This window comes from Leptosomus discolor, chromosome 2 (genome assembly GCF_034619465.1).
Source record: "Leptosomus discolor isolate bLepDis1 chromosome 2, bLepDis1.hap2, whole genome shotgun sequence".
Lineage (NCBI taxonomy): Eukaryota > Metazoa > Chordata > Aves > Leptosomiformes > Leptosomidae > Leptosomus > Leptosomus discolor.
The window spans coordinates 63,622,624-63,650,491 of NC_141392.1; the positions used below are offsets into that span (position 1 = coordinate 63,622,624).

Genomic DNA, 27,868 nt, shown 5'->3' on the forward strand with positions numbered 1-27,868 from the left:
ACTTCTTATGACACCTGGGTTCCCTTCCTAAACTAGTACAATATATTTAGAGCTCTGTAGGGTATAGGATTCAACTCTTCTCTCTAAAATGTATTACCATAAAACCGTCTGACATGAAATTAATCTGCTGTTGTGATACGTTCTTGTGTGTGTAGGTCTACGTGGCCCTGCGTAGACACCCAAGGTAGCTTTTAGGAAGTGGTGCCACTGGTGGCAAAATTCAGTTGTCATGGATGGAGCTGTTGCACGGTGTTTAGTAAAACCGTCTGAGATCCAAACTAGCCCACAATATAATAAAGCGACCTGTTGTTTTTAGTGGCAGAGTCAGTTTAAGCCTTTCCTTCTCTGTTCTGTGATTCATTTTCTGTCTGTCCCTAAACAGCTGTTTGAGACTGTAGCATACATAACATCACTGAAAGATCAGACGTGTATGAATGGGAATGCCATAAGCCTGCCTTGTTGCTAAAACCGGCGTATTTCGTAACTATGCGTATGTCAGCTCAGAGAAGAATTGGACTGTGCTGGACATTGGAGAGACCCTGCCTTCCTTACCTTCAGGGAAAAGGAGTGTCTGTCACCTAAATAATTGTCATGTGCATATTGTATTGCTTCTTTTCTTAATGAATAGTTATATTTTCCAGATTCTCCATCTGAGCTTTAAAACCACAGTTAAGTCTTTGGCCAGGACAAAAAATTTGCCATATTATTAATTTTTATTTTGCTGTTCAGTGGTTTGTTTCAGCATGCTAGTCTACATTATTTGTTTTGGGCCATTAAACATCAGCATCCATACAGATGGTGCTTGTGCAGAGTAGAAAAAGGTATTGACTTGCTGTTCTTGAAAATAACACTGCTAAATCCATTGTGGAAAATTGTGAGTGGTTTTCCAATGCTGACTATGTAAAACTTCTCCTGGAGAAACCATCACAACTCCATCCATATATAGGACAGATCTCTAAGGGGCTTCAGTCTAGAATCCATTCTGCAATTCAGCTTGCATCTGGGGGACACATGAAAACACTTTTTGTTATGATTCTGAAGGGTGTTTTTTATTTGAGGGAAGTGAATTTAAAATATTGGCTAAATAACACTGAAACCAAATCTATTTCCAGCTCCTGTATTCAGTTCATTTGTAGCATTTGCTCCGCACAAATGATGCGAGTGCTATTACTGAAGACTTTTGAGGTACAAACAAATTCTGTCTTTTCAAATGTTTCGAAGTCATGAAGAAGAGTTCCTACAGTGGCAGAAGTCCATCAGCAATGACAGGCATTTCTCAATTAAAAATATTATTGGCGTAGAATGTCAGTACTTCTCATGTTTTCAATTGAACTTCACAAGCCTCTGTCACGTTGCATATGTCATATATAACATGGTCTGCAACTGAGAAATGAGAAAACAGAGGTTAAAACTGACCAATGATGTTAAGAATAGTTATTGGAACTGAAACAAAAGACAACTCCCTCTTCTTTGCATACTTAAACAGGGAAAATATTTTCCCTGGAGTTTGAAAATCCTTCTATTATATGCTTAGAAGAAATATACAGAAAAACTTTCCTTGCTGGTAACTCCATTTAAATTCCTACAAAGGCTAAGGGTAAATTTAGAGAAAAGTTCTTCTTGGAAACAGTGCACTAGGAAAGTGATTATTCTTTTGGTAGGAAGGAGAGGCAGTGGGAGGATGGATGCAGCAGGACTTTTGCTGCCTTCTCAAACCAGAATATCTTCTGCAAAATAAGGAGATGCTTTCAATCAACTGCCTCTACCAAAGAACTTTGGACACTTCATTCTTCTTTTTTTTTTTTTTTATTAGTTGTCATTCTTTGACATGATGAATACTTACAGCAGTATGTTAAAAAAGATACAGTTAAGTCTCTTGGCATCACTGCATAGCAGTCACAGCATTTTCACACAATCTAGTGCTTCCTTTCAGAATGATGCATATGGCATATATACGCACATATGGGGGCTGATTCTTGGTCCCAGTGAAGTTGGTGGGACCAGTGTTTGGCCCATAGAGTTGTATAAGATATGTGAATATGTATATATAAAATGCTTTACAATAAACATGACATATACAATCTTGAATTCAAAGATAAGCAGAATATATTTTACATCCAAGTCAAACTTATGCTCTGCACTTAAAGTTTATGTACCTAAAATATTGGATGGATTATAGAAACAAATAATAGAATAATAGTTTGCACCAATCGAAGTAGTTTGGATACATATTCACGGCATGAAGCTTGTCTTGGGCTTTTGTTTTGTTTGTGTTTTGGGGTGGCTATTTTGGATTTGCAGGATCTTAATTCAAATTTAAGTATTGATTTTTGTGGGCCATGAGCGGAGGATGGTGGCATCAGGAGGGGAAAGGGGTTACTGTATGGACAACTCAGCTGAGTGACTTAAAATATAAGGCTATAAATTATGGCTGGTACCCTGGCTGATACCTGAAAATAAAATTGTAGTTACTTGAGTGTTTCTTTTTTCAGAGGAGAGTCCATTTGGAAGGGCTAGTGTGTATTCTGTCTCTGTTTTGTTTATAACTTTTAATAGAAATTTAAACTACAGATTGGAAAAGCTGGTAAGATAGCTATGCAGTGTGAAAACGGGTTTATCTCATTTACTGTGGTAACAGCCTTCTCACTGATTGTTTAAGGAGACTTTGATTTTTTTATTTTTTTTTTTTTTCACAAAAGCCAATAGATTATACAAAAATATTTGACCCACGTTGTAGATTAGGTTAGATACAACTGCAGATCATGTGGTTTGGGTTTTTTTTTCTTCCATAGACTCTACTTAATCTCAGCTACTCTTCTCTCTGTTTCCATATTTCAAAGGTACACATTTTCAATGGTGCTTTTTTCCCCTTTTGGCTCATGGCTGGAACATTGATCCTTGAAAACCCAAAGGTAGGATCTTTACTTAATGAAAATGTATACATATGCATAATTTTAACCAGCCTAGAAGTTTCACTTATCACCACTTTCTGTTATTGTTGTTGTTTATATAGAATTTGCTTCTGCATTTTAAGAAACTAGGTTTTAATCAAATGAATTGTATTTGTGGGGTATAAAAGCATCTTAAGCTCCTGCTTTTAGCAGTTTTCTGCTTCTTTCCTTGTATAAAAAACCTAACTCAGTTTTAAAACTTCATAATCTTTTAGCTGCACTGGCCTAATAAGAAAGAAAAATAATTTACAAGGCCTTTCTGTAAAGTGGCTAATAGGGCTGACAACACAGAAATCTGTATTATCTGCATAGGTTTTTCTTCTATTCTGGGCATCCAGCATTCTGTTGGCTTCCTGGGAATAAATCCCGGTATAGAAATGTTCTCCAGACTACAGAATACCAAATATATATCACAACCGCATGTACTGAGCACTGGTGCTGCTGGCTTGGCTGTATCGGGTACAGTTTGGCTTCTTCTATGAGAAGTCCAATGGTAGCATTTTGCATTACAGACCCCAGTGAATCTGTCGGCCAGGCATCTGCTTCCAGAGCCTAACTTTTCAGTGCACTTTTGTCTAGAGCACCTGAGGCAAACTGGCCCAGACCCAAACTTGTGTAATGGGTCTGGCTTACAAGTATAGAAGCATTTCTGGAGCCACCCTGAACCTATTTCAAGCATTGTTTCATTAGACAAAGCGATTGAAATCTAGCAAGTATGTTCAGTGCACCAAAAAACCCCCATGACCTGTTCATTTTAAGAGCAGCTTTTCAAAGTTGGGAAGTTTTAACTTGGTAAGAGCAGACTTGTAATGGACCCTGTAGGCTCTAACTACAGAAAAGGTCTTGGTTTTATCCTAGCTATAACAGAACTTGATTTGTACCTAAGCTTTCCTGTTGGGTCTATTTTCTTGGAAGCTCCCCAGAAACAGCTCAGTGTATCTGTCAAGAGCTTTTTATGCTGCTAGACACGAGGTTTCTTTAACTAAACTTCAGAACATTTTAAAAAAGAAATCTTTGAACTAGATGGAAAATGGCTTCCATTTCTTAGTAAGAAGACAAACGAAGGGAAATTATATCCTTTTGTATGTACTTAAGTGCTTCTAAGCAGCACATTACACTGCTCGTGTAATGTCCTAATAATTGTCCTAAATCTGTCAGGAGAAGGAAAGATACACTTGAAAAGCTGCAAAGTGGAGATGTTCCCACCCCCACCCTCAGGTGGTTAAAAATTTATGTCCTGTAGTTATCAGTAATTTTATTCTACTACAACTCTCTCTCTTTACTTGTTATGGTACTTCTAATATGTGACTTCCATTTAGAAGAGGAGGAAGAAGAATGTTTCCTACTCCTTATATCTTAGAAAAAAGTAGAGGAGAGTAAAACCGTTCTCAGGATGCTTTGTGTTCTCACAGTGATTTCCACCTTCCTAATTCACTGGGTTCAATCTCCTTCTCTGAAGATACATGTCCAATGAATTAGTGGAGTAAAACATCCTTTACTAAAACTTATGCTTTTTATTTTCCTTTAAACTTATTAGTCACGTTATGATCATGAACACTTTGTCTAATCAAATGAATATTCCCTGCAATTAAGAAAAATTCTGTTATACCTCCCCTTGCACTTTTGTGAGTAAATATCATCCTTCTCAAATAACAACTTAAGTAGCTTTTTCTTTGTTGGCCTCTCCAAGGTATTCACATCCAACCGTGATTATATGGCCGTATTTGCTAGTTCTTTTGGAAAACAGCTATACAGATTTGATGTACTGACAGTTTACAGAAACACTCTACTTTACCTGAATGCAGTTAGTTTTTCTGGGGCCAGAGGAGAAGGGGACAGTCACTTTGGTGCAATGCAGTAGTGTCCGAGAATACAATCTCATTGAAATGATAGAAGCTTAAATAAATTTTTATAAAGACTATCCAAACTGAGGTTGTTTATGGCATAGATAAGGCCATGTATCTTTCACAAGTATGAGACCATAGAAAATTCCTCAACTACTATGATAGTTTAGAGGATTTTTCTTAATAGTCTCACTACAACACATTTTTTTTCCTTCATTGAGTGACACTGATCTAAAAGTCAGTTGAAGTATGTTTTTAATGAAGAGAAAAATACAAATGCGTTTTGATGCTGGCTATCTAAGGAGGGAATGTGGGGAAAAAATCAGCTACACTGCAACATCACTCGAGAAAACAACTGGACTCCAGAACTATTAGAATGTCGTGCTTTGCTGATCACTAAGCTATTTAATAAAAATTCACACTCTTGAATAAATGGTAATCAGGTTGAACTGTCAAATTATGTGGTGTTGCTGTGGGTTTTGGGTTTTTTGAACTTAAAACTTCAGGCTCTGTGAAGTATTTGCCTAGACCAAATGTGCAAGGTGCCATGGATTAACAACACGGACCCATATGGAATGTGTTTGAAGTATTCAAGAAGTTATCCTGCCAGACTTCATTCCTTAATGACCTTTGATACACCTTGGATAGTGGAAAGGCAGTTCAGAATCCTATCTTGTGATCATATGATTTTTGGCAGCTATCAGAAGGTGAAGGATGCTAGAAGTTAAGGCTTTTATCCACAAACAATGGTGTATATTAATAAACTCTATACCATATTTACAAATGCTTTCTCTTGTATTAAAACTAACAGTATTCTGTTCACAGTGCCAATGTTTTTACAGGTAGCAATCCCACAGTACTCCAGTATTTTGGCATGGGAATCAGTAGCGCTTTGTATTTACAGAAAATGTACACGTATGAATATAAACATGTTACTTGAAACAGTACTCAAAAGATAGATCTGTTTGTGTTTCAAAGGTTTAGACTGTACAACACCTTCCCTTTCAGTTGCGAGGGAATACTGTTCCTTGCAATGAGAAGATGCCTGTCTTTTATCCAAAGTGGCATAAAAATGATTACCAAAATGAGCCTTGTTACACTGGAGTCGTGTATATGGAGAGTAGCTTCAGTCCAAGGTTTATAGATCTGTTGTTTAGTGCACAGAATACAAAAGTTAAAAAGGTTTTTGTTTTAATTACTAAAATAACCAGACTCTCTCTGCCCTCTGTGAGCGCTCACTCAGCCAGTGTCCTCTGGATGCTGAAGATGCTGGTGGTTTAATGTGCAGCCCAGCTGCCAGCCTGGAAAGCATACGGCGCTCTGGGCCTATATACATGGGTCACAGTATGACTTGTGGTAAATGAATATATAACCAAGAGTGCCTTTATCTCCCCTGTCTTCTCAGTACTCCCTGCTCTCTGGCAGCCGTAACTGGCCTGGCTTCAGTACTGCTGACTGGGATGCTGCATTCAGGCAGTTCATGATCAGAAGTGACAAATGGCATCAGGCATGCGCAGAACGGGGAGAGGAACGTGAAGAAGATCCAGAAAGGAACCCAGCAGAACCGCGGGCTTGTTTGTGAGGACCCTTACAGCTTCTGCTTTGCCATTTCTTCCCTTTCCACAGTCTTGACAACAGGCTCCTAGCTCCCCGGGACTTTGTTTGCTGCTGTGATCAAGACGGAGATAGCAGTGCTATAAGGAAAAGTGCAAAGCTGCCACTAAGGAGTCTCTTCCTTATTTGAAGTCTGTTCTTGGCTGCCAGTCACTTGACCTGAGTGGTCATTGCTCCTACTACTGCTGTGCTGCTTGTGGAGCAAACTCCTCCACTTGGCCTTGTTCCTCCTGAGATGGTTTAGCATATTTTCTGATAGGGGAGTATCGCCTGTAAACTGGGCCCACCTCTCGAAGAGTGGCTCTACGATGTACGTCATGAACCCTGGGGAAACAAATAAAGGACAGAACAAACTCGTTCCATGAGCGCATTGCCCCACAGAGCGCCTCGACAGGATACAGCAATGTAAGTGGCAAAATCCCTGATGAGAAATAACGACAAACCCTCAAGCAGCCATCAATTCCTTTTGAAATGCACAGCTTTTGACCAGAGCGCATGACAAGATGTAGCTCTATCTATACATGTAACAGGAAAAGCTGTGAGAGACAGCATCCTTCTCTGAGGTGATTTTAGACTAGAAAGGAACCAGTATTTAATCACATTGGCTGCAATTTTTCTCCACGGTATTAGAATGGCCCCTTTTTTCTCTATGCAATGACTCCTTCGTCTTTCTGTTGAATATTTGGCTTGGCTATGTTTCTTATTGAAAATTTTTATTTAGAATGTGAATCGTGACTCTCTATGGTACCTGCAGTACTTATGTTAAAACAACTAGATTGGGGAAAGGGGACACACACTGAAGTTCCTCTTTGAGCTTGTGCATACTGAGATAAACACAGAGAGAGGAGAATGAAACTAATAGTTACCGATCTGTATGCTTGGTATTGTATCCTTCTGCTGATTACAAAGGGGGCTTATTTCCAGTTCAAACTTTTGTTCTAGGTCACCTGTGAGGAAAAAGAAAAAAAAAAAAAATTTCTGCCACTTTTATCTCATCTCCATACCTATGCCAAACTCTTACAGTGACTGCAACTGTGGATTTGAGCAGCTGAAATCTTCCACCAACGACGACCATGTTAAATGTCTAAATACCTTAATTTTTTTGACTTTTTTTTTTTAGGTATCGGAGATACTGTATATATACAAAGAAAAATCTCTCTGAGGAAAGATGACTTTTGAATGAACATTAAATCTGAGCACTTAAGTGTTCTGAGGACCTTAATTTTTAAAATACGTTCTCACGTGAAAGATTTTTAAGACATTCTAGTTTGTCCAAATGTCTTCCTAGTAGAAAATTGCAGAATATTTATTTTAGAAGAAATGTGCCTCCATTAGTACTCTAGTGTGAGTTGTTACCATGTGCTTGTGGAAATGGCTGTTGAAGGGCAGGGTGACGGAGCCTGGCAGTCCACGTCTGTTTGTGCACTAACAAACTGATTAGGGCCAGAGCACAGGCTCCGGCAACATGTGTTCATGGGTCAAGAGCTATGGAGTTTAAGTTATAAATGTGGAAAAAGGATGAATTAAAAGTTTGTCTTATTATTGTCGTGTAGCTGGGTATCAGGGCTGTGCCTGTGCTGCTGCACTGAACTTACAGCGCTAATTCTCTGGGTGGTCTAGGAAGACCCCAGAGAGCCATCTGCACAGGACTGACTTGAGACAGCAGACTTAAAGTGGTTGGCTGAACTAGTAGCCACCTTCATAGCAGAGTATTTGACTAATTGGAACAGGAGGTCTCTAAGTGCAGATCTGGGACTGCCCTGAAGATTCCTGCAGGCAGCTCCTGCTGGGACTGGACCCGGGGTCTGTTTCAAATTACTGAAGAACAACCTGTCTGGGGGATCTGCTCATTCCAGACTGCTCCTGCTGCACAACTGACCAAATTTGGTGTTGCAAAGATGCTTATAAACAGTCAGAAGAAACTACTTGATAATCTCAAAGGTCTTTTCCAACCTGAATGATTCTACTCCTGTAGGTGCAGAAATGGTCATGCAAGAGTCTTCTGTCTATGGCTAAGACAGGAGAGGTAATCAATAGCAATGATCATCCGTATGCTGGAGTGGTCACAGAGTACCATGGGCCAGCTGGATTTAAGAATTCAGCAGAAAAACAGCTCAGGGAGTCTCATTTACCCATTGCCATCCCAACAATCACTTGTTCTGCTGGAGAGATTGCATTTCCCCATGCAAGCAATTACTCCCCGCAAAGATTGATGTGAGTTAGTTAGGTTTCATTTGTGGGTTTTTTTTTTTTGTTGTTCGTGGTGTTTGTTTGTTTGTGGTTTTTTCTGTGTGGTTTTTTTTTTTTTAAATTCTGTCTGTTAGTGCAACACGTCCATCCCAATGTGATTGCTAGCTTTGTCTGAGACGCTGCCAGGGTACAGTGCTGAGGAACAGGACTTCTCCCGTCTACAGTATGGGAGGGAAGGGAGACTAACCATGCAAGCTCAGATGTGCCACTTGCTCTCAGACAATATTTTGTCCATTTGATTTACTAATAAGGATACAGTGAGGGCTGGTTACACAAAACTTCCCCATAAGTAAGATGGACTTGCTAGGTCAGACAAAACACCGTATTCATTCCATAAAGAAACATTTTGCTTTAAATGCACTGGTTTTGTTTAAAAGTGCTTTTCTGCCCACTAATAGACAGTTTTGACTTAAATGCTATTGTGTTACTCAAGATCTATAGCCCTGTATAAAATACCATGTGCATTTTTAAGCCTTGCTTTTCTTCTCCCTGCAGTATGCAATTTCTTCTTAAATATGACGGGAATATTTTCAGTTTTAATTAGATATTTAGAAAATATTAGGGAAACATATTTAGCTTCACATAAAAGCAAAAGGAAGAATTCAGCAAAACTGAGGAAACATTTTCATGTTTCCAAATGTGTAGTTCAACTCTCCTCCTCTTCTCCTCTACCTCCTCCAAAAATTTTTAACTGAAAAAATAAGTGTCTAACAACTCCAGTGATGTCCCCTCTATAGGTATTCTGGGTTCAAAATTGTTGACCTGTCTGGCTTAAAGTGTATCAACATCTTGTCTTTGACAAGACATTTAATTGACAAAAATAAGATTTTTCCTTTGTATGGTAAGAACTTAAATGATAGTAAATTTTCTTATGTTTGAAGTTACTATAAAAATAACTGCATGAATTAGTTGCTGAGAACTTTCATGCTGTGGAAAACCTTCCAAGCAATTTCAAAACTTCACCAGTGAAACTGATCATTAATGTTGCTTAAACATTACCCATTTTCTTAAACTTGTTTCTTGCCAGTTCCAGATTTATATAAACAAATCAAGTTGCATTACTTACCCTGTGTTTCTAATTGACTGTTAAAACATCTGAGAACAATCTAAAGTATTTTTCTAGGAAAGGTTTGTGTTAGGAACTGCTGTAGGCATCAGATGCTCCCTCAAATGTACCTGAGTTGTATATTTTATTTGCTAATAGTTGTAGTGTAGATGCACCAGATGACTGGAAGATGAGGATCTGAGTCTCTGTTAAAATGGCATTAGAAATGTTTCATACAAAAAATGTTGAAACTTTGTATGCATTCCAGAAGGAAGATTAAACAAGGCACTAACTGTGGTATTATCTGCTTCATCTATAGTTAAAAATCAAAACATGAGAGCTATAGTTTGCAAATGTTAAACTCAAGAGACAAAAAATACGTTCAGCCCCAGCACTGTGTGTAAAGGGGTAGAGAGGTCTAAACCAACATTTTAAAGTGATAACAGTATCTAAATACATGCTATTTAATATTGGGTTTTGTATCAGTTACCGGATTATACAGCTGCTAGAGATAGTCAGATCACAGTTTCTGTGTGTTCTCCCACATGAAATGCTCTTTTTCTCCCTGTTATGCTTCTTACTGGTCTCATATGCTCCAGTGTCCCCTTTCAGAGGTATATTTTAGATGTTATACTAGTAAATCTTGAGTCTTGGGGAAAAAGCTTACATTTGTAAGAGCTGAGTGCTGTCTTTCTCAGCATGGTCCCTCAACACACTAAAGGTGAGGTATCATACAACTGGGGCTCTGTCCTCATGAGCTGGGTACTGATTATGCCTTGACTATACATCTGACTAAATAAGCCTGCACCTGTCAAGTTGCTTATGTTGCTTCAAAAGCATCAAAGTCAAAGACATTTCACCAGCTTAAACTGACACTGGCTGAAAATTAACTTCCTGACCAATTTGTCCTTGTTATGGACTAACTGTACCAGGTACCAGCTTGGATGTGGCTTAATTTTGCAATGCAAAATTTTAAATTAATTGAGAACTTCATCGTGTGCTCTTCCAGTGTTTGTACCACTTGCCTTTGGCTCTCAGGATGCTCCGAACAAAGAATTTAGCAGTGATTAAACTCTGCGGCACCCTGTGTTGTAGCATAGCATGACCTTGCCTGTGCAGATGGAGCCAAATTGTGTAATTAGTGTGTTTCAAAAAAACCCCTGCCTGACTGCGCTCTCTGCAGGGGTTTGAAAACATTTGCAATAGGTCCTAGCTGAGCTTTGGCTTGTCTGCTTTGGCTCTTTCAACAGTGTGCTGGGAAGCGTGTTTGAACCCTTTCTCTGCATTTGTAGGCAGAAGAATATGTCATATTTGGGAAACAGCGAGGGTAAGGCTCCCATTGGAGCATGAAAAGCGAGATAAAACACAGTGGACAGTGGCAGGATTTTGGTGCAGTGTAGCCCTGGTGCTGTTGCAGCTCAGAAATGCTAATGGTGACTGGAGGGTTCTTGGAGAAGAATCCAGCCGTGGGCTCTCCAGCCGAATTCAACTGCTGAGGCATGGCAGAGCCCTCCCTCCTGCCTGACGCTGCTACCAGAGCAGTGAGGGCGAAGAAACGCTTGCTGCTCTGCTACCCCTTCCCACTTTTCAAGTGAGGCACAGTACCTCTTCAACGGCTCATTCTTGAGGGACATTTCAAGGCAAGCTGGGTAGGCTGAATGCTACCTCTGTCTTGCCACACAAAAAACCTGGAAAGCTGAGGTGAAAGGGGCTCGCCGCGTGTGAAGGGGCTGACCTTGCCGGTAAAACTCTTCACAGACCCGTTCGCTCCACTGTTTGCTCAGATCCCAGAGCCGGCAAGGGTTGCAAATGTCAGCGCACTTGAGTGCAATCTGAAAGCAAAGAAGAAATGTAGTGGTGAGAAAAGGAGTTACTGTCTAGAAGTGCTTCAGCAGTAAATCTGCAATCATGAAACTCCCAGGCCTCACCAGTGGTGCTAGGAAGGGTTAATATCACCTTTTAGAGAAGCAGCCTCACCCAAATTGCCTTTTGAGGGAAGAGCATTTATTTAAGCTGCAAACAAGCTTTCATTCAGCCCTCTGCTTTACCGTAGTGAGAACAAGAGGAGGGCCACATTCCAAGGCTGCAAAGTGTTTTGGATATTCCTTGCAAGGAATAAGCCAACAAAAGCCTCAGGCTGGCTCCTGCTGACTGCCTGGCTCAGCATCCATGGCTGATGACAAGGAAGGGAAGAGCCAAGCTGGTGTATTTGGGCATCATTTCTCTGCGGTCTCAGTGATTGACCTTGCATCTCACTTCAATTACACTTAATGTCTGCATATTTTTGTTTACAAGGCTACGCACAGGGCTCTCCACACTGCCTCAGCTTGGTTTCACTTAGTTAACTAGTACCTTGGAGTGCTTTGCAGGGGCATGAGTACAGGAGGGCAAGAGGTTTTTAAAACCAAGTAACTGCTTGAGAAAAGCAAACCACGTAATAGGCTGTCTGTCTTACTGCCTTGGAACAAGATGTCATGTGCCTCATTTCTTCACAGACTGAACACAGTCAGTTAGCCTGACAGAGGTCAGAAATCATTCTGGCACCCAAGAGAACAACATAAGAAAAATTTCCTGTAAAAATTCAGACCTGTGAACTAGAGAAGGGAAGTCTCCAAGTCACTTTTCTCTCTGGATTAAATTGATTAATCTAAATGTCACTGTCTATTACAATGACCTTTCAAACATTCTTCACTTATCCCCATCAATCACGATTTCTCAATTTTTTTTCTTTTCTTCTTCCACAACTAATCCACCAGATAACTAAATCTCACCATGTCTGTGCATGTAAGAAACTGTTTGACATCGTTGAGATCTGTAATCCCTCTGCCTCTGGTATTTGCACAACTTTCTTGCTTAATCTGTCCAGAAATATGATAAGCCTATCATCCTACCCTGCATGGTCCATGAAGGAACCTGAAAGAAGACCGTCTTTGACGGAGGACAGGACAGCAAGTTACTACACTTCCCACGCTGCTGGAGGGGGCAAAATTAACAGATCAGCACGTCTTCCCTTGCACCTGTCACCTTTCCTGTAACCTTGACAAAGTGATAACATGTAGATGTTTGTTTTATAAATTATAACTATTATTTAAACTCCTTTATGTATTTAAGAGTGAAATTAATGTAATTTCTCCAGAGAAGCATGTATATGCAGCTACTTTAATCACAATAACGCTTTAACAGGTAGAAGTTTATTCTGAAGAGCCTGTTAATGACTGCAGCTTAGCTGGAAGAACCAGCCTGAACCTATTTGATTTTTAAAGCATGTTTTTTTCACCAGCTGGGCAGATCCACTAGAGAAGCACCTGCTGCCATGACAACTGTCTCTGCAGAGGCAGTTTCTGAACATCCATCACAGGAACAGGACTTGGGCACTTAATGTCAGGCTGTCTTGGAAGGAACACTGACAAGGGGGCTCTCTTGCACGGAGCTATAAAGTAACACCAGTGAAGTGACACTTGCCAGAAGAGAGACTATAACCAAAGCATCACCTGGCAAAAGAAGCAGTGGCCTGGAAATAAAATAATAGCTTATCTTAATTTCTCAGCATTTGACACTGTCCTGTATCTGTTGCATTCACAGCTTTCTAACTCAAGGAAATTACATAAGAAAATTCTGGAGGCACCTTATGCTTGCCTGACACGCCAGGTGGCAGAAGAAAAGTGTTTATGGTGCTGATGTGCAGACATACTATTGTATGTCATTCTAACTTATAGTAGGAAATACTGTGACTCGAAAAATTAATAAAAAACAGTAGTGGAAAAATATTTTTTAAAGTTACCTGAAGCATAAAATGCCTGTCTTGTGCATCCTCCAGCCTCAAATCCTGATTGTCAAGGTGAGATTTTAGACGGATCAAAAACTCATTCTGCCTGTTGATGTCTGTTGCCAAGATCAGGGAGCCCAACTGCTGCTCGATGTCCTGTCTGCAATTAAGGAAAATAAGCCCCTTCAGTCATGGAACCATTGACTGTTAGTAGTTCAAAACAACCTGCTATGGATCATAGTTAGCATAAAGCTCCCTCTTTCTTTACGGACCCAGTCTGATCTGTTTGGTCAGTCGCTGCTGGGGTTTGCAGGGTACACCTGCTCTAGCTGCCTAAAAGGGTTCAGGAGGAATAGATATATAGAAGAAAAATGCTTGTTAGCATAGGTGGTTCTGAAAGCTTCTGAAAAGTGCTAGAAAAGTAAAAAAACCCCAAACAACAGCATGATGCATCTAGAAAAATGTTCACGTCTTCAGCTGCTCAGAGCTGGGTGGTGAATACTGCAACTTTGAAGTTGCACTTGGGAAGGACTGGACTGAAGTAATTTAAAGTACAACTGATGTTGTTGTTCTGATGCAAAATTTAATATTGCAGGCTGTTCATGGGCTCGATCCCCATTCCTTGGTGGCAGTAACCAGCAGGTAAAAAGTTAGCGTCAACTTCAACAAAGTGCTCATGCTGCTGGATGTATTTTTGCTTCACTCAAAACGACAATGGAGACTGTACCACACCTTCTCAGTCAGGTGTGGAAGTCTTGAGCAGTCTCAATGCTACCAACTCCTTCATTTTTCTTTCGATTTCATGCTTTTTAATCACTAAATCTTTCCGTAGTTGGTTAGTGCTATGTAAAATGAAAAATGCCAACACCGCATCTGAAAAGGTCCATTCCTGCTGGGACTCCCCATGTTCCCCATGCTGACAGTGGCCATTCCTGTGCTGCAGAAGTGGCAAAGTCTTAGAAAATACTTCTGCTGTATAACTTTGTCTCGTGATTTCATACTGGCACCAAGAGAGGGCAGGAATTTCAGCCTACTCTGAAGCCTGGGCCTCTTGGCCAGTGTCCTTTTAAGAAGAGCGAAGGAAGCCATGGACTACGTTCAGAGAAACATTTCCTCCAGCGGACACTTACGTCACCTCCTTGGGCAGATGGGCGAGGAGCCGTGACTCTCGAAGCATGCCTATTGTAGATCGCCAGTGATGATTTTCTAGCACTGAAACGTTCTAGGGAGGAATAAATTTAAGGATTAGGCAGGTATCCATGGTACAGATACAGATTTGCCGTAGCACATGATGCCTAGATCTGGCTGGAAGTGCTGTAACATGAGCCTAAAATGTGTGGGTTTTAGCCACCTTTTGGATTTGAGGAATTGGCCTGGTTTTCTATAGTTAAGGACCTTGTGCTTCTAGGTTTCCTAGCTAAGGTCAGCCCTAGAGTCCTGTTCTACAGTTTTTGAGTCCTGCTGTGAACAGAGCAGCTAATCTCATCTGAGTGGGAGGTAGCTTGCATTCTAACAGATTTATTAACAAATGAATTAAAGCATGAGTGCAAAATCATCTTTTTACCTCCTACTGATCCGAGGTTGACTTCTCAGCTTCTACAGTTTGAATACAGAGCGGACAAGAACAAGAGAACTAAACTGCCAAATTTCCCTTGGAGCCAGGGAACTGGAAGCTGCCTGCAGCTGCTCAGGGAAAGCAAGAGGACTAACAGTGTCACTGAGCATCTGCAGGCTTCAGCAACTTAGTCTGCAACAAATTTTGAGTACTTTTTGTTTGTTTGCTTCCAGCTAAGTGGAACCCCAAAGTTAGGTCTGAAAAATTCATAGGGAACAGAAACCCGTCTTTCTAGGTTGTCTGTAAATTACAATAAATTTGGTATCTTGTGTCTGATGACTTTGTACAACTATCCTAACAGGCAATGCATTTGCCAGTCATTACTTGTTTAGTTCACAGCGTACTTTCTAGCACTGAATGCCTCCAAAATGTCATTTGTTCAGAAACCTGTAACATAATTCTTCTAATTCACAAAAGCATCTGCTTGCTGCAGAGAAGCAGCCCAGCGGAGCACCCCTAGAGTGAACAGTACAGACCTTGGTTATCCACAACAACATGCACAGTGTGAACAAGACAACTGTCACCTAGCAGTAGGGACAATCTCAGGGGAATTAGGGCATCTGACTCCTGTTTTGGGCAGTTTATAGCTTCTGCAGTAGATGAGCACCAGATTAAAAAAACACACAAACACAACCAAACCTTCCAGGCAGGTAGCAGAGCAAGGACTCCACGCCATCACTGCCAACTGGGAAACTAGAGTCAGAATCCCTCTCTCAGCCACTGTCAATCTCTGGCTCCCTTCTGCACAGTCCCACAGCTCTGAGGTGTAGCTGCAGTAGTGCTGCCTTTCCTGTTAGATCTGATGCACAGCTTCCACTTCTCCAAGAGGGACTAAGCAGTATTTTCTCCTTAAGACTTCCCCATCCTCCTTTGCAATCCTGTCACATCTAATGACTGTTGAAATACTAAAAAATGCCACTAACCAAGATCCAGTTTGTGATTTGATCATCTTGTCAGTATTTTTCTTGAAATTTCATGCTCAAAATTACTGCGAAGGTGAGAGTGCAAATTGGATTGATTTCCTATTACTGCAGTATTTTCTGCAGTACATTCTGTTGCTTTTGAATTCACACAATCACTAATATGTTGCTTCGGTATTTCTTTGGGGTTTGGTTTTTTTTTTTTTTTTTTGGGTTTTTTTTTGTTTCCTTAATAGACATCATGGATATCGGGGATTAAAAAAAAACCCCAAAATAAAACTAACCCCAAAACTTTCCAACTATGCACAGACTAAGTCCTTTTCCTTGGAAGAGCTGACAGACTCAGAACTCAGGATCAGCTATGCAATATCTAAATTACTTTTGACAGCAATTCTGTTCATTAGCCAACTTAAATATCCCTCTTCTCCTTTTGCCTACATTTGCAACCCTACACTCTGACCAAGAAAAATAAGGGAATGTAATAGGACATAACAATAATTTTCTCGGCTTCTTTCTCCTCCTCAGTCTCGGAGCTGAATCCTGGTCCCAACAGACACCCCAAGTCCACAGGCTGCCATCTTCCTACCCTAAGGTAAATTAGACAAATGCTGCCTGTCACCTTTGGTTTTTGGGAAGGCTTACACTCGTTTAAGACAGTCCCTGTGTGCACAGTTCCTGAGACCCCAGTCTGACTGCGCCCTTGAAACACCCTGAATGGGGAGATCCCCCTCAGAGCAGCCTGTGTCCCCACATCCCTTCCAGCATGGCAGCGTTAATTGCTGGGAGGAGCTGCTTCAGCAGCATCTGCCTCAGCTGGGGAATTACACTTCATGGATGCAGTTCCCCTTTGGCCGTGCTGAAGGCCACCCAGAACAGGGCTGAGCGTGTAGGCACCCAAGAACTTTCTTGCATCCAACTAATAGTTGCTCAAAGGAAAACGCAAACTCAGGTATCCATCCCAAAGTATTTCCACTTCTGTAAGTTTCTGCTCTTTGCCTGCTGCTATAGGGAAAACTTAAACCAAAGCTGCTGCACTGTCTAGTTTCCCACACTTAAAGTACGTGGAGGAGGGCAAAAAGAAAGGTCAAGTTAACAAGCGTCAACTGAGCATGAAGTCATATGACTCCCCTCTTAAATGCAAGCAGCCAGAATCCCTGAAGCTGCTGCCAACAATTAATAGAGTCAGCTATTCCACCCAGGAACACTCTACTGCCTTATTGAGACTAATTGCCATGAGCTATCTGATTGCCTAGAGGCTGGTGGTGAGATAACGCATGCAGGGAAAAGTCTATGTGCTGGCTTGCAGACTGGGGTTCTCAGCTCTACTTCCCCTAACTTTTTATTTTTTAAAAAAAACTGAGTAGCATAGGCTTGTTTTAAAGGCTGCAGATTGCTATAAGACAGACTTTAGGACTGTAAGGGAAACCCCCTATTTTTTTACTTAGACTATCACAACATTTCCAATCTGTGACATTCCCTGAGCCATTCAAACATTTGTCATATGCATTTGGAAAAGAATAATAACTTAAGAGTTATTGCTATTAACTAGGTGCAGAGGAAACTTCCAATTTTAATTCAGAGTGGAAAGGGATCTAAATTTCTTTCAATCTGGTCATCTAGTCTTGGTCATTGAGCAGTTGGTTTAACTACACAATGTTAAATACCTACAAATGATACTTTAATTAGAAATGGTGCTTTTAAGGAAGACTGCAAAGTAGAACTGTCATAACTGATACTCAAAACATACTTTCCTAATTCTAGTTTATATACATCTGTATTACAGTTGTAAAGCGTTCTTTCATAGATTTCTAAAACTTGTTTCATACTACAGATATTGTATCTGATCATTCTAGATGTCTAAACTATCACCCTTCACACAAAAGCCAGGCAAACATAGATCTCAACTCTTTATTACTGAAGTTTAAAAATAGCATTTTATTTATACCAATGCCATTTTTTTCCCTTAGGAAATTCATAAATCATTTTCAGTAAAACAGAGTTTCTTTTTAAAAAAACAAAACCAAAACCAAACAACAAAACCTGTATGACTTTTTCTGGTGTTAGGTTTGATGTGGAGTTTTGGGTAACTACAAGGCAGGGTTGTATCTGACTGAGGAACCTTGAATTGTATCCTTGTTTCAGTCAAAAGAAGCAGAAATAGTATTGGAAAGCCAAAATGTATCAACCAGAATTTGAGTTAATTGTGACTTTTAAGACTACAGAGACCTAAGACAATGATTATCAAGAAAGAATAAAACTTCTATTTTTCATTTTAACGGCCAACGAAAATCAGAAGCAAAGTCTGCATCACATAACAGGGAATGGTGGTATGCTCCTCACAGGAGAAGTAAGTGACCTCCAGATCCCTGTTGTCACCTTCTACACTCTCAACTGTCTTTATCATGCTGGAGACTTAAATGAATTAAATGAGGCACTCTTATTTTGTAGAAAACTATGGTGCCTCACATGCAACAGACTCTTGTGGAAATTACCCTATAGATTGCAAAAAAATGTCTTGCAGCATAAAATATGAATTTAGTCTGAAAATAAACATTGAAAGTTCTGAACTCCTTGGCGATGACACCTATCTCCCTGAAACACAATTCTCCTCATATATGCATTTCAGAAGCTGTCAAACACTTTGCGTCTTCGTCAAATACTGACTGACCTTGTTTTGCAAAACCTTTTTTTCTGGATGATTCAAATGTAAAGTTCTAATTAAAATGTACAATCAAGAGCAAAGAGATGCCATAAACAGATAACCCTTACTCTCAATTACTACTGTCTCAGTGAGAGATGACAGCCAGCTACGCTAAAATAAACTTACTTTTGTTTGATCCTTTTTCTGATTAGTCCCAGCAGTTCTGTGGCTCTGCTACTTAAAACCCAAAAACCTTCTAACTGTTTCAGTTTCAAGCACATGTTAAAGTACTAGTCTTGAGAAGAAAATAATTTATTGTTTTAAAGACTATTCACTGAATCTAAATTTTTGACTAAAAATGTTTTCAGCAAAACTTTTTCCCAGCATTGTTATTTTTATTGGCATCCATACACTGTATACTACTAAAATCTTCAGAAACAGTCTGGGATCAATTTCAGATAAAATAATACAAGTAAAACTTGCCAGTGAACGTCCCTAAACAGGATACTTAAAAATCTCATTTGCTGCTGAAAGATTGCATGTTCTATATTGTCACTGCCTTTTCTAACCAAAATTTGAAAGTATATTCAAGCCCAGTTAGCTAAGCAGAAACCACCTCTCCAAGACACTAATATTTTATGTTAGCTACATTTCTTTCAAGTCAGCCTGGATTTTCAACCTAATTATACATTACTGTTTCCCACTATTAATTTGAGCAGTTGTTTATACCTTTTCCTAGCATCAGGGTTTTTGTGGAATGGCTCTGCCCACTCTTCTTCAAAGGATCCTTAACATAACCTTCCCAAAGTCCCTTGGCTTAGTCCCCTGGCTTTTCTGCCTTCCCACTCAGCTGGCCTGACATTTAGAAAAGACTGGAGCAAAATGCACCAGACACATATGGGTATGACTTAATAAGCTGCATCAGCTTGTGACGAGGCCAGTCACAAAGTTTTAAGTGTCTCAGCATCACTGTGCCCTGGCTGGGGCTCCCACAGTCCGGCTCGTTCCCATATCTCAGAGCAGGACAGCTGCACCGTTACACAATCCACTTCTTATGGGAAAACCCAAATGCTGCTTGAGTAGGGGAAAAAAAGAGAAACAAGCACATCACAGCAAGCTCCCGATTTGCTAAGTATGTGCAGAAAGTTACATAGCTATTAGTGAGTCTTCTTCAGTTAGATTAATTTTTAACTTGGGATATTCTGTTCCTGACACCTTATTACAAAGGCTGAAATTGACTCTTCCAAAGGCTAGAAATCAATGCCCTCTCCATTCATCAGCTATGAATTACAGTTAGTGTAACCAAAACGATTCACGGCATTGCACCGCTGCATATACAGAAGTATAATGTAAGGAACAGAGATGTGCATACATAATAACGTAAACATGCATGCAAAGATTACACACATAGGACAGTTGTAGATAAAATCCAGAGCTACAGTGACTACCATGGGCAAAAACTACAAACATATTCAAAAAGGACCACAAAAATCAGGGTAGGATGGGTTCATTGGTAGTTACTGAGCAAGAGGGTCTGTGTTTTGTTTCAGGAAGTCTTCCACTACTGCTTGCAAGAGCTGGGAGGATGTATACCAGGTGAAGGACAACTCTATACTTATCCCAGGCTTATGTTTCTCTCTGAGATCTTTTACTGGCTGCTCTTAGAAACAGGATACTAGTCTAGACAGCCTGTGTTGTGACCTGCAGTGGCTGTTTTTAAGTTCTTTATATCCCTAGGCAGGTTTCTGTAAATATCTACACCTTTTCCTTTGGTTTCCTCTATCTTCTATTTTTTTTTTTAATTGTAATATTCATTAAGTGTTTAATTTTACTAGAACCACATGAAGGAAAAGTTTCTTTTAGTGCAACATCAATTTAGAATATGCCTGCTGCTTACTTGCTTTCTGAAGGAAAATCAAGTACAAATTGTCTCGCCGTGATTTTAAATCTCCTACCCACAGTTCCTTACCTCAGATGAGCTACAGCAGAAATAACCCAGGAAACTGATTTGGCTGAAATGTCCTCAACAGTATCTGACATTTCCACCTTCTTTCTCATGTGTATCAGCTTTGCTGTAAGAAGAGACCCCCTGTGATGAGCTTAACTGAAATTGTCCAGACTCTAAAGTGAAGGTTGATGTGATCAACACTGCCCCGCTGCCAGATTTTGGTGTTAAAGTTCACTGCAAATTGCTTAAAAGCTCCTTGACACCATTTTACATATTATCAGCTCGATGAGAAGTTTTACCTGATATAGGCTGGCAAGGTGATGTTTAGTTTTGATCAGAAAGGGCTGGTTGACCCCTGGATGATCCACGTCATGAGCTGCAGCAGCGAGCAGTCCGAGCATGATGTCCGATGGGGTGAGGAAGTTGGCAAGCTGAATCACATGTATTAATCACAACAAGAATATGAAAAGTAAGCACTTTTTTTTTTTTTTCTTTTTGGCAAATAAACAAGCCAGCTGACACCGTGGCATTGCTCAATTTTGCAGGCATTTGTACACAAATGTCAAATATAAAATAAATTTTGTGAACAATGTTTTAAGGTGACTGTTGAACAAACATCTATAAAGGTATCAGACTATATACTCATATTTTATTACAGTTTGTCTTTCTTATCTCTTTATCATTCATGGCAATATAAGGATTGTTATTATAGAAGTAGTTGAGCATAGTCTAAAAGATGCAGCTTAAAAAAGTAAAGTATACGAGTGGGTTGGCATACATTAGCATACATGGTAAGAGCTCTGCCTCACACAGTATTTACCAACAATACATCAGGCTTCATTTTTCTAGCATGGCACTGTGTTGTAAAATGCAGGTAAAAATTTCTGAAATTTCAAACTTGGCTGTTAGATATCTCAGTTCAAAACCAGGTATTTTATTAGAGAACATAATTTACCTTTCTAACTTCAGACATCCAAGTTCAAAAACCTGTCCAGATTTTTTTCTTCTATACAGCCTATCATTATGAAGCAAATTTTGTTATAATTGGGAAAAAAAAAAGGAAGTCTTAGCATTGTCTGCTTCTGAGAGTGAGGTAGTTATTACCAGCCCAATGAGTCTGTACAGAGTACAGGTCTATGAGCTGAAAAAAGCATCTTGAGATGAGAAATGAAGAGCATTATGGTACAGATTCTGGATGTTGGCTGTCCTCAGCACTTGACAGAAGGGACTTGCAGATCTTGTAGAAGACGTAAATCCAGGAAAGCTGGAGCCTGCTCCTGTCCTCACCACTAGTATGTTCTGGTCTAACAACTTGCTAATTCTAGCAGTCAAGCCAGGAAATATTCGTTATATTCTTATACCATGGCTCAGCACTACAGTATTACAGTGCCTGCCAGTAACACCCTCACTGCAGCAGTCAAAAGCTGCTGTTCCCTCGTGCAGAGGACACCCTTGCAACAGACCCAGTCGAAGGGACCCTTTTCCCCGTTTCTGGTGTTGCGCTGTCCAATGTGGTATTTTGAAATTATTGGTGTGAGGGGCTTATGCCCTGAGGTGACTGAGGCACTGGCACGTGCTGCCTTCTGCTGGCTGGGATGGGGGGACTGCAGCCACCCGTGGGTGGCTGGTACATACGGTCATATTAGCTGGAGCTCACACAACAGCACTTTGATACGTCGCCTGCATGATGAGAAGTGACTCCAGTAGCTTGTTTGAAACATCTGTAATCTGCAGCTGACTCTGCTACTGACTTGTTGCTGACTTCAAGCATGCAATCATTTTCCTCTATCTAAAAATAGCTTTTTGGTATTTTTTTTTTTTATCCGATCCCGGGAAAAAAATTGAGAATCATCTGAAAGCAACATCAGTATGAAAGGTTGTCGTTACCTTGGGCTCCCTCAGATAGCAGTGCATAGCTTGTGTGACATCAGCAGCGTGGACAGCATTGTGGTATGGGTTTTGGCTATGGTAATCTTCTTGAACCATAACTGGGAACCAAAACAGAAAACAAAGATCCTTTTGTCTCTGAATGCCATGGCCACAAGTGGGAACCGGATTTAAAACACAATTTGAGGTTTTACAGTTAGCTGCCTAAGGAGTTTCTTCAAATAGCTGTAGCTTACTTAGACTGGTGCTCTTACTGTGATACCTTTAGAGAAAAAATGCATGAAAGGATTTGTGAGGCCCAAGGGGATATACTGGGTCTAGTTCATAAATCAACTCTTTCTTGCCTTAGTGAAGGCTCTCATTCAGGAGTAAAATAAATAAGGAAGAGAGGCAAATTTATCCACAACGGAGTGTAATTATTTAGGCTGCTGTGACAGGGGAGTAAGATGTCATTAAGGCAGTACCACCTATTTTACAGCAGCAGGGGGTGAGGCCCTGATACCCTGGCATCATTTGTTATTTGAGTGACTAAGTATAGCCAAGCATTTCTACATCGTCCAAGCAGAGAATCAAAGATACGGCATTGGGGTATTTGGAACAAAATCTTCTGTGATAATTTTAGTCTATTAATCTATGTGTTAATTTTAAAACACCAGTCCCTCTTGTTTTAGTTTGCTGTGCTGGAACTGGTCCAGCCGGACCAGGAGCACCAACCTTTTAACTCTCAGCTTCCACTTGCACAGAAAATCATCGAGGGGTGTGCTTCACACTCAGCTGGCCCCTGCAGCCATGCCTGCACCATTAGGTGGTCTCATGGCAACACCATGTGAACACTGGAAACTGCACATGATCTTGCCAAAGTGCTTTCCTAGACACTATCAAATTAATGAAACAGAAAGGTTACAAGAAAATTTCCTATGGTACTTGTTTGCAGCATGGAGAGCACCAAAGAAAGTCCTAGCCTTCAGTTTGTTTCCAGCTCCACAAGCATTTGAGGTTACGGTGGATAGTCCTTTAAACCCTGAGTACTGCTAGCTCTGGTGATCTGAGCTTCTACTTCATGGCTGCTCGCAGGAGTTAGTTAGAAACAGCAGGGAGATTTTTGTCTGTGCCCACACCGGAGGAATGCTTTCCAGAAGCAACAATTAGGCAGTCTTAAAGAAGAGACCCTGCCTTGGAAACTCTGCCTGACAGCTTACAAACTGGCATTCAGCTGCATTCAAAACATGATGCAAAAAAGTAATTGATTTTGGCCAATTTCTTCTTTTGGTTCACTGACAGCATGGGGCTAATATTTCTGTTGGCAGTAACAGCAGCAGGGGCTTTCATCAACACTATTCAGTGCAGACAGCTTGATATAATTTGTTAAATTTTGCACATAAGCTTTTAACTGCCCTGGGTCTCAGTGGTCTATTAGTCACTAAAATAATTACACTGCACCACAATTGTGCTGTGCATGGGTAGGTTCTGCAATGTCTGTCTGTCTGTGTGGGCCTACTTAGCCAGCCACATCTCTGCATGGTGTATATTTTTTTTTAAATAACCAGTGCAATTGTGGTACTGGGATGCTTCAGCCCAAGGCAGAGCCTTTTTAAGTCCCTCCATAGACTTAATAGGTACTGAACCACGTACCTAAGTGCCTGTAAATTGTATGCTAAAATATATCACGGAAATGTTCTGGTGAACTATTTGCAACAACATCATGATTTTACACAGATACGCAGACCAAGCCAGTGCCTTCTCTGATACCATACTTAAGCTGTAAACTGCATTTAAAGACGGCTTTGGGGTGAGTACTTACCTAAAAACCTGTGTAATGTAACCATATCTAACTGGAAATGGTGAATAAGTCCATGCACATTGAAGAGGTGACAAAGCAGTGTTACGAGACTGTTTCCTAAAAGCAGAAAGGAACAACTCTTAGATTCTCTTAACATGTAGCTACAAACCAAGCAAGACTAAAAATCTTGGTAATTTCCTAACTACTGGTCAGTGCCTATCACCTTAGCTCCTACCATAACAGCTTAGATGACACTCATATACTCAAAAGTAGCTTATATAAATTACTCCTACATATAACCAAGATTTGATGGTACCACTGTACCAGAGGAGTGCCATTCTTGTGTCTAGGTGCCATAAAGTCACGTTTGCTGTTTCAACATGACACCCAAGGTGAATTGACATGGTTTTAACTGGAAATATTTTGACAGGCTTGTTTGAGAACCAGATCATCTTCATAATCCTGTTCTACCTCCAGAAACAACAGAAAGAAGGGCTTTTCTGCCACTTCAGTTTGCCATACTGTACTAATTCATTAATTACTGAGAAATCAGTAGTTTGTAGTTCTTTTTTTTTTATTTTACATATGGCTATACAAAGATGTAATTAAACCACGTACCTAGCTCAGCTACAACTGCATCTCATAATAATGATGCAGACAGGAAAAATGTGTTGCAGCATTTACAGTCTCAAGTCCCACTGTAACATTACACTGGCCTTACTGTGAATCCAATACTGGGAACACTGGCAAAATTGAGCCAATTCGTGTTATATGATCAACTATACATACACACAGTATTTTAAAAAATTTGCACTGTGTAATTCATCAGCAATGTTTCCAGAAAAGTTAGAAAAAAAAACCCCCAAACCAATCAACCCATATAATGTATAAACAATGTCTGAAGGGAGTCTTTTCTTACTGAATGTAACTAAGGAAAGAAAATAAATATATGTACGAAGAGGACATGGAAATTTACTTGGCCTTGACTACTGAGCAGGGGTGCAGAAAAGTAATTTAGAAGGATAATGCTTTTGCTTCCCTTGCCATTTGCAGTCCTTTCCACTCCTCACTGCCAGTCACTCAGCTGAATTAACCTCTAAACCAACTTTTTTCTACACCTTCTGCCCCAGCCAAACCTAATGAGATCCCTCACTCCTATGAGCCGTACAGAAAGGAGGAAGTGTGATCATGATGCTCTTCAGCAGTTACCTGATCAAGAGGTATTGCTGAGACATTGGTGTGTGTGTGGTGTTACAGGCATATATTTAAACAAAACATTTCACATATTTGTACTGTCTTAATGAATTTCCTAATTTTTGCTGCTGAACAGAAGCAAGGGTATCTTCAGTTAAAGGTATTTCATGTTGATAGAAATTGACTGATTATGGAGGTCTGGACTTACTGACCAATGTATCTAATAGGTATATTTAAAGGACCTTTCAAATATTCCAGGTAAAGGAAACTGTAACACTTTGAACATGTGACCAAAACAAATGTAGGAGATTAGATTAGTACAAAAACACACTTTAAATATTATCTTACAGTTCAGGAAAAGCCTGAAAATATTCAATGATATGATTTTAAGAGAAGTTAGCTTGGTCAAATTTATCTCCAGTAATCTCAACTGGAAACAGTTAGCAATTAGGGATTTTTAGAATACTCATATATAAGAGATATTAAAATAAAAACTTTTCGAAAATTACTTACCATTTGTCAAGCGGTCAAACAAGAAAATGTCAAAATCCCACATTCCCACTTTGGACAGCATATGCTGGAAAAAACCAAATACGAAAAGGCAAATGACTGGTATGTCAGACTGTAAAGTAGATTTAAATTATTTTTCCACATTAATCAATCACAGGACTGGTTGACGCAGCTTTAAAGTTTTGTTCGGGAAAGCTATAGAGATGTATTTGAAATACCAGAGACATCAGGAACCAAATTTAGCTACACTGCATAAAATACGCTTGCACTTTTAACTGAGGGGGTTTTGAAGCTGACACTAAAAATACCTTCTAAATGGAGCTCAAAACATGGAATAATATAAAACAAAATATTATGAAAATATTCCCTTTTCCTGCACAACATTTTTATTGTTCTTTTGCATCCCCAAATCAATTCAGTACAAATTCTCTTAGGTTTTTATTGCTGCAAAACACAATCCTAGCTCTCATGGTGAATATGAATTACATTTTGCTAAACAAACCAATATACAGAAATAGCTTTTATAAACTTAGATACAGTGCTTCTGTGAAGCCCACTCAGCCATGCAGAAGAATCCATCATTACCACCACATACAGTGTTTTTACAGCTACATCAGTTCAGTCAAGAGACTGAGTCTGGACTAACTGTATGACCTACAATGGCATATATGTGAATGAAATGTGCATTTATTCCCATTGGTTAGTCTATATTTAAATGAGTTCTGGATTCTTAATTACTTTCTAATGCCTAGCACACAATCTTCTCTCGCAGAGAACAAAAGTTCCTGGGCATGTAATTCCAGTGTCATCAGTTGTGCAAGTTTTGCTAGAAAATACTATTCAAAGCAAGTATCAGAGCTGCAAAATGAGAGAGTTATATTTTGATTGTTATGAAGTTCTTTGCAGTGAATGTTCCCTGTTTCCTAGCCTTTGCCATTACGGAGAGCTATTGTGGGTTGCCTAATAGCTGCTTCATACCAGCTGAGAGACATCTGTCTTTTTTCAAGCGGATGAACTAAATCCTGTGTCGAGGCTGCACTTACTTAAATCAGTAACTCAGCCAGGGATCCTTCATCCTTAATAAATCCAGATTATAATTTTAGTTGACAGAATCAGAAAACGATGAATAGATTTAGACATTTTTCTTGTTGCTTTGAGACTCAGTCTTTAAAGCTGTAACCATAAAAGAGGAGTGGACAGTCTGTTTGCTGTGAGGCAGGCAAGTAACGTGGGTCATTTAAGAAAGAACAGCCCTACATTTTTTTCTCTGAGGACTGATAGAAAACTGACACTCTCTGAAATATTATTAAAAGAAATGGAAATTTGGTGACCCGTCTTACCCTTGCTTGCCCAAGGTAGTCCTCATCCAGTAGGTACAGAGAGGCTTGTGGTACAATTCCACGCAGTAACCGGGATGCATGGAAATACCTCTGGAAACTTAACAGTCTTTTCACTTTTTTCTTGGTGCCAATTTCCCCTGAGAGCGTAGTATCTGTGAAAAACAATCAGTACAGAAAACCATGAAACCCAGGACGACATTCTCAATTATTTAATAACAGAAATAGCAAAGACTTTAAAACAGTGATACAAAAATCATAAACTTCATGCTTCTTGCCAATCCACATGAAGGAGCAATATTAAATCCTTATAATTCAGCATAATATAATTTATTTGTTTATTTCAGGAAGGATATACATTCCAGTAAGAAGATTACTAACATAGCACTTGGAAGATCTGAGTTCAGTACACGGCCTGCCACAGACTTTAATGTGATCCAGCCTAAGTCACTGCAGGGGTGATACACAAGTCACTGGGGCAGTCTAGAGGGACTCTAAATAACTGGGCAGAGTTAGCTGCTCTTAGTCAGTATGGGAAAGCTACTCTTACTCTTCTATGCCTCTGT

General features: G+C 39.9%; 1 protein-coding gene across 1 annotated transcript in view; it reads right to left on the reverse strand.

The window, feature by feature from the left end:
- Window positions 1–6,515: 6,515 nt before the first annotated feature.
- PDE7B (phosphodiesterase 7B) overlaps window positions 6,516–27,868 on the reverse strand; it is an 82,572-nt gene continuing 61,219 nt past the window's right edge. The window contains exons 3-12 of the mRNA XM_086461210.1: window positions 27,306–27,457; window positions 25,969–26,032; window positions 24,283–24,378; window positions 22,482–22,582; window positions 20,894–21,025; window positions 14,601–14,692; window positions 13,486–13,630; window positions 11,440–11,536; window positions 7,276–7,356; window positions 6,516–6,733 (exon numbers count right to left, since the gene is read on the reverse strand). Of these exons, the coding sequence (XP_086317336.1) occupies window positions 6,516–6,733; window positions 7,276–7,356; window positions 11,440–11,536; window positions 13,486–13,630; window positions 14,601–14,692; window positions 20,894–21,025; window positions 22,482–22,582; window positions 24,283–24,378; window positions 25,969–26,032; window positions 27,306–27,457 (1,178 nt within the window). The remainder of the gene's footprint in view (window positions 6,734–7,275; window positions 7,357–11,439; window positions 11,537–13,485; window positions 13,631–14,600; window positions 14,693–20,893; window positions 21,026–22,481; window positions 22,583–24,282; window positions 24,379–25,968; window positions 26,033–27,305; window positions 27,458–27,868) is intronic.